General features: G+C 46.2%; 1 protein-coding gene across 1 annotated transcript; it reads right to left on the bottom strand.

Moving 5' to 3' along the window:
• Positions 1-8,534: 8,534 nt before the first annotated feature.
• On the bottom strand, positions 8,535-10,629 carry LOC123087593 (nascent polypeptide-associated complex subunit beta). Its single transcript, XM_044509635.1, has 6 exons — positions 10,494-10,629; positions 10,312-10,379; positions 10,065-10,213; positions 9,901-9,957; positions 9,477-9,515; positions 8,535-8,940 (listed from the first exon to the last, which is right to left on the bottom strand). Exons 2-6 carry the CDS (start codon positions 10,377-10,379, stop codon positions 8,780-8,782), a joined length of 474 nt encoding a protein of 157 aa, XP_044365570.1. The 5' UTR covers positions 10,494-10,629; the 3' UTR covers positions 8,535-8,779.
• Positions 10,630-11,542: the final 913 nt, after the last annotated feature.

An 11,542-nucleotide genomic window follows, 5' to 3' on the forward strand; every position in this document is an offset into this window, starting at 1 on the left:
GCGCCGGAGGAAGCGCGCTCGTGGGCAATCAACTTGGATGCATCCTCAGGGAAACCGCCAACATCAACGATGAGAGGTTGAGGCAGATACCACATATGGAGAACATGCTCCTAAAGAAGTTGCACAATAGGTTCTTGTTCCTCCTCCACCCACCAAGAAGCAAAGGAGGAGACCGGACAAGAAATGCCCTAAAGGCACCAGAGCTGCTTCAAGCAGCCAGCCGCCTCTGAAGCCTCGGGTGGTAGACAGAATACCTGTCCAAGGTGCGAAGCGCTTCCATGTCGCCAGCGAGCCGATTCTACCTGCCGAAGTGCTACAGCACCTACTGAACAATGATCTAAGGAGACTGCATGAAGAAGTACTGGCCAGAGAGAAAAGCCTTCTGGTCGCAGAAAAACCAGGATACCTGCTTTACGTGGCTCAGGTGTCGGGTGGGAAGTTGTACGTCGAGAGATGGCCCGCGAATAAGTACATCCTGCGATTTGACTACATCTATGACATGTTCCACATGACCAAGCTGGATTTCCAGTTCATCCGCATGTATGCGCTGTATCTGAACTACTTCATCAGGGTCGAGAACATCAAATATATCTGCGTCGCGGACCCATTCTATATGCACGAGAGTTTCTTGGCAGTTTGCAAAGAGCACCGCGACTATGCGAGCAAGTACCTCGGCGAATTCATGATCGCTAATAAGGACAAGGAAGTGATTCTCTTGCCTCATTCGCACATATCCTTTTGTAAGTGTTAATCATTCCTTTGTAAGCATGGAGGCTAATTTGAGGTGTACTTAATTTGCGCAGCGGGGGGGGGGGCATCCTCATTGTTCTATCCCAGAATACTCCCATGCGATGTACTTGAACTCATCGAAGAACCTCAGGAAAAAGGATTACAAGGACATAAAGAGTGTTCTCGATAGTGCCATGTTAACCTTCAGCCTGTCTGGTGGATATATCAAGGTGAAAAAGTACAGGAATCGCGGGCTGGCTTTCGGTCATAAGACCGACTTCTACTGCATCCAGCAACCACGCACTAGTATGGCTGATGGATTCTACCTCATGCATCACCTGCTTGAGTACAGAAGGGATAATCAATGTCTTCGCATGTCACCTACTACCAACGATGCCGAGATTGTCAGCTGGGCCACAAGCATAGGAAGGACACCGGATCATCAAATCAGAGCTGAGTTTTATCACGTACAGTGTGAATTTGCCCAAGTGATCATGAAGCGGGTCCTCGAACCAACAGGGATGTTCTACCATGGGCCAATCACGCGGGAAGATGTCCGAGCACTGCTACTCGCTCAGCGTCTGGACCTGAAGCCTTTCAAGAAGCTCGGGTGCTTACTCCCTGACTATGAAGATTGGACCGCCGACATGAAGGACTGATTGTTGATGAGAATGTGTCACTACTGTCTTTCTATGGCAAAACTTTGAATTTATGCATGGCGAAACTATGTGATGTAACTAAACCGTGGTCCTGATCTAGCGTAGATCGCTCTAGTTAATTAGTTTGGGTATGAGGAACTTTGTCGTTTATGTTTACTATTGGTTGCTTGTATTTTGCTAATTATGCCTCCTTGTTTTCTTAAGTACATTATGTTGCATATTATCGTTCAATTCATTAACTCACGATGCAGGTACATAGATCAGAGATGGCGAAGGACTACTATGCCGTGTACGTTGGGAGTGTTCCAGGAGTCTACGACCACTGGCCAGCCGCTCAGGCCCAGGTGCACAGGTACCCGGGTGCTAGCCACAGAGGGTTCGCGGGAGTTTTGTTTTCCTCCGGACGAGGGTGTGAGAGAAACCTCGACGGAAAGCGGGTGTGTGGGCCATCGGATTACGAACCGACGGCTCGGCAGCTGCCAGTTGGGCTTCCCGTGTTTATTCGTGCTCTATAAGAAACCCGGTGACACGACATGCCTCTTTTAGACGATGGTCGGTATCTCCGAGACGCCGACATACCATAACGGGGAACGTAACGGAGACACGGTTCGCAAGCGTTTCTTCCTCCTCCTGGCAAGGAGGCGCGGGGAATGTGACGGAGATATGGTTCGCAAGCATTTCTTTCTCCTTCCGGGAGGAATCACGGGATCTCGACGGTAAGTGGATGGGCCATCGGATTGCGATCCGACGGCTCATGGGGCTTCCCCTCATGCTCTGTTTTCAGAAACCAGTAGCGGTTCAAATCTTTTGGCGTGCACACACAGAGAGCACGTGACCCATCGGGCGCTCCCAAAACAGGGGAAAAGAGGCCTCAAAACGGCACAACGTAACACAATCCGACACCGCCTCCAACTCTTGGCGGCCGCCACCATATCCAATCCCCAAACCCCCCGCCGTCGCGCCCAATCGATCCGCCGCCCCTAAACCCTAGACCAGAAGCGGAATCGATCGACCGACCCACCGAGCAATGCCGCCGCAGTTCCCCGCCGGCAGCGCCAGGCCCTCCTCCGCCTCCGCCGCGCCCGCTGGCGGCGTAAAGAGGCCGTCTTTGCCCCCCACCACCTCCCTCTCTCCGCCGCCGACCAAGAAGATCGCCCGTCCGGTGTCCGCGCCCTGCCTCCCCGCGCTCTCCAAGAAGGTGCCCCCTCGCCCGACGCCTTCGACCGCGGCCAGGCCGAGGCCGCCGCAGCCCCCGGCGTCGTCGTCGGCGTCGGCGTCGGCGGCGAGGGCCGCCGGGCCGCCCAAGAAGACGGCGCAGCGCCCGGCCGCGGAGGCGGAGGCGGAGGCGGCCCCGGGCCGCGCGGCCGAGAGCGTGCACCCGGCGCGGCGGCTGGCGTGCGGGACGGCCGTGTACGTGCGCACGCGCTACTACGTGGTGATCGCCGACGGGACCGGCAGGTGCTGCCTCCTCATCTGGCTGCCCGCCAGGGTCGTCTCCTCCTCCGACGCCTACCACTGCAGCGTCAAGTACGCCGCCGACCTCCACGCCATGTTCGCCGGCAAGATCGTCCGCGTCCCCGTCACCGACGTCCGCGTCGCGCCCAACCACCATCCCTCCACAGCCGCCCAGAGCCAGAGGCCCCAACAACAGGCGCCCTGAGCCGAGTCGACACCGGCCAAGTCCAAGAATCGCCCCCAAGAGCAAGCTTCGCGTGCCCCTGGCGAAGCCAAGAAACGCCGTGCTTGCTGACGGGCTGCTAATCAATCCCATGGGCCGATCGATCAAGATAGCAGAGGCCTGATAATGCCAAGATTTTTGTTTCTTTTTCAGTTCTTTTGCTCGTCTTGACTCGAGATTTTGCAGCGCCCAAATCGGCAGTGAGAACTACCGTACAGATGTCTGAGTTAAATCTTAGTTTATCAGCACATTGGTTTCAGTTTCGATTCCTATCTATGTTGATCATTCCAGTTTTGATCTCGGTGAGGTGAATGATCCTGCTTATACAATCTTGTCGGTTCAAAGCTAATCTTGCTATCCCGCTTGAGGAATTTGCTCTTTTCGTTATGATGGGGGGCAACAATTGCCTCTGTTTCCTGAATCTTCTCTATTGAAAGCTATTCTTGGCATCTGCTTAGTTGATCAGCACATTGGTTTCAGTTTCGATTCCTCTGTTGATCAGTCCAGTTTAGATCTGTTCCTGCTTGAAGAGTTTGTTCTTCTTTTGGTCATGGGGCGTAATCGTCTCTGCTTTTCGAATTTTCATCACTCTTTCCTTAATGTTTCAGTTCATTTTGCCAAAAAAGGAGCTCCTGTTATCTTGACTGGCGCAAATACTGGCCAAGTTTTGAATGGCATGATCATGTTACCGGATGGTTCAATACAATTCAAACACATTTGTCACAAGGATTCATGTGAAATCATGCTGAATAGTAGGAGCATCTTGATTGTAAGCGTTGCACTTAACTGCAAACATGAAAAATGACACATCATTCAGAATCAGATAAAAATCTGGGAGCGCGCACACTCGGTTCAGTTTAGATTCTTTTTTCAGCCCAGTGGTTTCAGGCTTTCAGTTTTGATCTCCGGTGATCCTGCTTATACAATCTTCTCGATTAAAAGCTATTCTTGCTATCTTGCTAAGAATGTCATTTTGGTTATGGGGTGCAATTGTCTCTGTTTTTTGAATGGGAAAATTTTGTTTTTGCCACTCTAGATAGATTTTGCCAATTTTCCTTATGCAAATTTTGACATTTCACTTTTGCCACTCTTAGTTTTTGACAATTATCTGAATTGCCGTTCCGGTGGCAAAAGCAAAAATTTTGGAGTGGCGATTGTGATACATTTCAAAAGCTAAGAGTGGCAAAAATGAAATAAAATTATACTGCTTTTGCCACGGAATGGCAATTGTGATAACTCTCAAAAGCTAAGAGTGGCAACAGTGAAATGTCAAAATCTAGAGTGGCATAAGGAAAATTGGCAAAATCTAGAGTGGCAAAAACAAAATTTTCCCTTTTTGAATTGCATGATGGCATCGACCGAGTATTTACTCGGTCGATCGTGTATAGTTATTCGATCCCTTTCGCGTAAAACGAACTATAGTTTGGTCCTGCCGCTGAAAAGGAGCTTCATTGATTTTATTCCAGTAGGCTACTCTCCTATCTTGGATTCCCTCTTATATCTTCCACCACTTGAATCACGCGAATACTCCCCATGTTTTGAATTACATGTGCATCGGATGCTTTTTGTTTGACACCGAATCATGTGAAGTACATCATGAGAACATGATGCTGTAAGCGTTGCACTGCAATGCAAAACTTGGGAGAAACGGGGCCTGTCATAGGAAGCCAAAATGACAGGTCAAATAATTTTCACAATTGGTGCAGCGGAATCTAAAAATCATTGAAAATTCGAAATGTGCTCGGAATTAAAAAAAACTACATCATAAAATATAAGTTGTTAAAAATATTAATCATGTGTTTGAAAAATGTATATCTATATCAATATAAAAAGACCCAAATGGGCAGATCCAAACCATCTCGACCGTTAAATCATGTTATCTAGCGGTTTAAATCGCTGTAATGTTGAGCACCAAACACATTTAACGCTCTAAGTACCCATCATTACCATTGATTATAAATACGTTTTGACTCAACGCTATTCCTTGAAATCTGCCATGTAATTAATATCTTACCATTCCCGTGAAAAAGTAATTGATATCTTACCAAATACCAACGTGTAACAGATATATCTTACCTAATATAACGTGCAACTAATGTCCTACCTAATATAAATATGCATTGCACGTACATTATTACTAGTAAAACTAAAAAAGAAACAAAGGAAAACTAAAAAGTAGAAAAAGAAAGCAAGAAGGAAAGAAAAGTAAAAAAATCGGTAAATATTGTGAAAGAAATGAACAAAACGAGGAAAAAACATAAAACTGATGAAGGAAAAAAGAAAAATTATTAAAAAAATGAAAGAGATAAAGATGGGTGAAACCAGTACGTTTTTTTTTTTTTTGAGTCTGGGTGAAACCAGTACGTAGAACAAGTGACTCAGCAGTCGCGCTAACGGGCCGGCCCTTATGCGCGGACCATTCAGGCGAGACGAATGATATCCTCGCTGAAAGCGAGATATAGTACTCGCGTCGCCGCATGCCCGCATCGCCATCGGAAGCAACCACCGCATGATCCGGCGTGGTTGCCGTTCTCTGCAGTAAGCCAACTGTTGCATGCACAGTTCCGCCCATCGTCTCTTTGTGATCAGTGATAACAGATTATTATTTTCATTTCTTAATTTGTACTCCCTCTAAACAAATGTAAGAGTGTTTAGATAACTAAAGTAATGATCTAAACGCTCTTATATTTCTTTACAGAGGGAGTATCTGATTTGGAGAACAATAGGTAAATAATTGCTTGGTTAATTTTTTTTAGCTAGGCTAATTTATTCGTGCAAGTAACCCCGCAAAAAATATATATTCGTGCAAGTAAAGGAAGACGTCATCATTTCTCTTTCAAAATGGGGTGATCATAGGGTTATATTATAATTCTCCCTGTTCTTTCCATGTAGCTAAATTATTGGAGATATTGCTGCTACAAAGAAGAATAATTTCATAGTTTTGCTATCAAATTTTTATGTCTTACATCTTTGTGCAAAAATAAAAATAAAAATACTCCACATACCCATATCGAAAATCCTGACCCCTCCCCCTCCACCCAATTATATGCATGCGGCTGACCAATTTGGAATGTTGCACAAATCTTTGCTATCCGCATACAACTCCGCAAACATATGAGAGATACAATTTGTCACTTGCCCTCTTTAAGGCTCAACGCATCGTCATCCAGACATATGTCCGCGGACCTATGGGAGCTGAAATTTGACATTTGCGCTTGAAGATTACTAATGACACCCATTTTACCGTCAATGTCCATTGATGCCATAGCACAAAAACGGTTGTTCCTATCGGCTCCGGCGTCGCTCATGATTGGGAGGCTTGAGAGGCGACCATGTAAGTCTGTTTAGTGCTCGATTTCAGGAGCGAAACTTCAAAACAACAAAATAAGGCCACAAAGCACGGGTGTATAAAATACAAGTCCTCCTAAAATAGAAAACTAGGAATTCTAGATACCCTTGAGGCAAAGCGAAACCAATGGCAATCACAAAGTTTAATGTCTTCGTGCAGGTTTAACCTTGTCGATAACAACCGGAAAGTCTTCGGGCAGGCGGCCCTAAGGAGCAGCGCCCTGGAGCCGTAGTTGTTGCCATTGAACCCTCGAATAGGAATTACAATTGGATTATTTGGTCTAATGGTTATAGTCATGATCATTCTAATATGGGGACAAACGATAGTCCAAAAGGCAAGATTGAACAAAGTTAAGGAGTACTATTTTCCTCAGCACTGAGGTGCTTTTGTTTTATAGGATGAAACTAGAGAAAGGTCTTTCTTTCAGTGTATTTTCAGAAGTTGAACTCATACATGCAACCGACAACTTTGACAATAGCAGAATACTTGGAAAAGGGGGGCATGGGACGGTCTATAAAGGGATAACAAATAGTAACATGCATGTTGCAATTAAAAGATGTGGATTAGTTGACGAGAGGCAAAAGGAATTTGGGCAAGAGATGCTCATTTTGTCCCAATTCAATCACAAGAATATCGTTAAGCTTTTGGGTTGCTGCCTTGAGGTGGAAGTTCCAAGTCTAGTATATGATATGAGTTTGTTCAAAGTGGTATCCTATTTGAGCTTATTCATGTCAAGAACCAAGCGCTGCAAATCTCCTTCAGGACCCTCTTAAGAATTGCTCATGAAGCAAACGAAAAGACTCAGCTTCCTGCATTCCTATGCATCTCCCCCAATAATTCATGGCGATGTGATCTCCCCCAATAATTCATGGCGATGTGAACACTTCCAACATCTTTCTTGATGATAACTACATGGCCAAAGTGTCGGACTTTGGAGCCTCCATACTAGCCCCATCTGACAAAGAGCAGTTTGTCACTATGGTTCAGGGTAATTGTGGATATCTTGATCCTGAATACATGCAAGTTAATCGACAAAAGGATTATTGTCGGTGACTTTCCTATCCGCTACAAAAGAGAACAATCTATATGCAATGCTGGCGAGCCACGTGAAAGGCCAAGAAAGAAAGCATGGCATTGTTGAGAGGAATTGCGGACCTAGCTAAGAAATGCCTAGATATGTGTGATGGCCTTCCATGAAAGAGGACGCCAATGAGCTCAATAGATTGAGGAAGCTTTCAATACATCCTTGAGCTCAGTTGGACGTGGAGACGGATGCAGAGAGCCAGTGGTCATGAAATAGAGTCCAGCGGGTATGCTATTGGTGAAAGTGACAACCAACATATAAGCCCAAGAGGTAACATATACAGAGAGGTTATTTCATCAGCACATGCATGTTGGCAAGATGAAAACAGCGTGTGCCGTCAGCTGTAATGGCAAGATGAAAACAGATCCTGAAGCTCAGTGTTAACAGTAGTGACAGAACTACAATCAATCCGAGGGATGAGGTCCTAAGTTGTACAGTACAATCCCCAGGGTAGGGCATACGGTAGACATTACCAGAATGAGCAACGACCTAGATTTTCAGACTAGATTTCGAGAAGAATTCGAGATCATGCTCACTTGCTCGCTTGGTAACTAAGGGATTGAGGGGCCAGGAAGAAATATATAGGGACCGTGGCCAAGAGAGCGCAAGATAGAATGATCAGTCAAAATCTGACTCTCCCCTATTCGAGGCAAACTTCTATGTGCAACAAGCAACCAGAATGCGCCTACATTGATCAGATCAGAATGTAGGTTTCAGTAGAACAAATACAGACATGGTAATGCAACTTTTCATCAATAACAAAAGACTTCAAAATGCTGCTACATGCATCCGAATTTCAGGCTTTGTTGAGCTAGGCCAAGTTTCAGTATTGTTAGATTGCGAGTGAACCAACCAGCAGGGTGTCATCATCAAAAGCAGATAAGAGGAATCCATTGGCATCATGACAATCAGATCTTATACAGTAGGAACATCTTTGATATCAAGCTAAGGAGAATCTGAAAGCAATCTGAGCACGCCTAATGTCAAGGAGACCACACACTAGAGCAAAACTCACCAAAGGCTGGAGCTCAGGTATATTGTGAACCAATCAACTAAAAAGCGGTATGCAATCATCATCAAAAAGCAGCTAAAAAGGAATCCACTGGCAACTCAGCATTCATAACTCGGATAAAAACTCGGGAGAAACTAAAAGTTTCCAACTGCAGCAAATACAGAAGGCCTAGGAGAGGGAGCAAAACAGGGCCGTCATAGAAAACCATGACCACATAGCAATTCAGGTCAAGTAACGCTTCGCTATTGGTGGGGCGGAGTCTATGAGATCAGGCTTTTGTCTCCTGGGCTACCTCCTCAAAGGTCTCACCGGGAACGAGCTCCGGAACGTCGTCGTCGTTCTCCTCCTTGGGCTGGATGGCGCCTGCAGCAGCCACCTGCTTCTGCATCTCCTCAGCAATCCTCTTCAGGTGCTCCATGTTGTCAGGGCCTGGAACAAAGAGGCAGAATTTATAACCATACTGGTGCTTTCATAAACTAGTGCATAGTCTTATGCTACCTAGTATATAGCCTTATGAAACGTAACAGGAACTGAACAAGCATCCATGTGTCAAAGCTAGAGAATGACTATTAATCACCCAATGACCAGCATAAAAAAACTAGCAGCCGACTTGCGTTAAGTGACACGAGTACAGGAAGGAAAAGTATGGTGTAAGAATGCAGCAACATAAAAGGCAACAGGTAATGTGAGTCTCTCAACAAGTAATAAAACAGAGGTCATAAATGTTAAGCCCAATTGCCAGTACAGAATTATAAATCAACTTTCAGATTATTAAGCTAAGCTATTTATTGGATGGTCTCACTATGTCACACAGAGTAGCATACCCACTCTGACATATAATAAATTGGAAGTCAAATACTTGAAGCCAAAGCACCAGCACAGACTTTCTATAAATCAACTTAAAAGATTATTAAACTAAACTAGTAATTGGATGGTGTAACTAGGTCAGAAGGAGTGTCGCATACCCAATTGGTTGATGATCGAAGGAAGAACATCTTGTAGCTCTGTCAAGTCAAAACCATGAATATAATAATAAGTAAACACAATAGAATGAATACAAAACAAAAGTGCCAGAGAAACAGTAATTCAAAGGCAGCAACATATTATTAGGGTGAACACAAGTTTTAACAGCAGGCATGTCATGAATGGGCAAACTAAAGTGCATGGCTTCATGGTTACAAGACTAATCGGGTGCATGGAGAGATGTTATAAAAATGTTCAGATTGACTAGGACAATTAAGGAATAACAATCAGTGGATCTCGCTTGAATGGATGCAAATGAGGGTTAGCTGTTGCATTAAAGCGATGCATCCATAAATCCAATCTATGAATGTTACAACTTGCATCATCATCATGACCAAATGATAGAGAAGTGGGATGGATCCATACTCTTGGTCTGGGGAGTCCCACTGACCACCCATGTGTTTGCGGCGATGGACGCTTGCACTGCATCGACAGAAGACAAACAAGTCAGTAATCCCCATCTGCACCTCCACACGATAAGCAGAAGCAAGCAGCGAGCATACAACTAGGAGAGCACCGAAAGGGCGCACCTTTGGGGTTGAGGAACTGGATGACGAGGTCGTCCTTGAAGATGTTGACCTCCTCGATGGCGGGGATGGTGTTGACGCCCACCCTCTTGAGCGTGCTCTGCAGCCGCTTGTCGTCCGTGGTCGCCGTCTTGTGCACCGCCTTCTTCTTCCTGCACCAGACCCCAGCCCAACGGAGGCAGATTAGCACTTGAAATCCCAACCTTTTCCACAGATCGGTCGCGCCAGCCAATCGAGGCGGAGGACCTACCGGCGCACGGTGCCCTTGCCGCCGGTGCGGACGGCGCCGGCCATCTTCATGAGCCTCTCCTTGTTCATCTGCGGAACCAACCAGCCACCAAACAAACAATCCGTGAGATCTCCGTCCCTGCGGCGGGGCGCCCGATCTGAACCCGCGATTCGCGGGGAGGGGCGTGGGGGAGGAGGACTGACCTTGCCGGAGGGGGTAGGTCGCGGCGTCGGCGCCGGCGGGCGGTGGGGCTTGGGCGAGCAGCGGGGAGGGAAGGGGGGAGGAGCGGCTGGGGCGGCGGCGCGGGGGAGTCCCGTAGGTTTTGTGGGTGGATTATAGGGTTTTCCTTTTTGCACACGGGCCCCTGGATATTTCGTGTTTTCCGCGTTGGGCCCTAGAGTTAGTGGGCTGGGCTGGCCTTGCTGTATAGGTTCCGGCCCATGTTCAGCGTCGGCGCGGGAGGCCCTCCATTTGTGGCGGTTGGGCCCATTATCCTTTTTTTTTAGAAACATCATCCTCTTCTCCATTTAGAAATCCATTCATCTTTTTCTAACAAAGAAAGAAAAACAAATCCATTCATCACCAGCTAAAAAAGATGTCTAAAAAAATAGAAGAAGATAGAGATTACCTCAGGGAGAATAATCTCTCAAGAGCAATCTGCGTCTGTACCTGAACGTCTCATCACACACAATTTCATAACGGCCTATGAGCGCTTCATTATATGAAGCCAAGGAAAACTAAGGGTAACCGTTTATGTGCGCCGAAACTGGATATGATGAAGGCTTGTGGCAGATTGGAGTGGACATGTTTGATGTTGAAGCTAGGAGTTAGTCCTCGGTTTACGGAGACTGCTATAAGGTGCGTTTCATCGGGTTTTTTTGGTACTATTTAATGGTGGTAGTTTGGATGTTTTTAGGCCATCTCTAGGCCTGCTGCAGGGGACATGATTTCTCCATATTTTCTCTCTCTTGCAGTTAAGGGCCTGCCTTGCCTTCTAAAAGCCCAAGGTAATGGAGTTCGTGGTGTTTCAGTGGCTAACGCAACTCCTTCTATCAACTACCTTCTCTTTTACCAATGATAGCCTCCTCTTTTTTGAGGCAACAACTATCAGTGCTACATGTGTTCAAGATCTCCTGAAAAAATATTGTGATGTTTCTAGGCAAAGAATAACTGTGGACAAAACTCTTTGAAATGATGTTAAAAATATCCTTGCAGTGCAAAATGAGTCCTTATCAGATAAGTACTTGGGATT

This window comes from Triticum aestivum, chromosome 4A, assembly GCF_018294505.1.
Source record: "Triticum aestivum cultivar Chinese Spring chromosome 4A, IWGSC CS RefSeq v2.1, whole genome shotgun sequence".
In the NCBI taxonomy this organism is placed as follows: domain Eukaryota; kingdom Viridiplantae; phylum Streptophyta; class Magnoliopsida; order Poales; family Poaceae; genus Triticum; species Triticum aestivum.

Coding starts and splice junctions, on each gene's coding strand:
- LOC123087593 (XM_044509635.1), bottom strand. CDS start 10,379: ATGAACAAGGAGAGGCTCATGAAGATGGCCGGCGCCGTCCGCACCGGC. Junction 9,958..10,064: donor CCAGTTCCTCAACCCCAAAG/GTGCGCCCTTTC, acceptor CTGTCGATGCAG/TGCAAGCGTCCATCGCCGCA. Junction 8,941..9,476: donor TTCGATCATCAACCAATTGG/GTATGCGACACT, acceptor TCTTTGTTCCAG/GCCCTGACAACATGGAGCAC.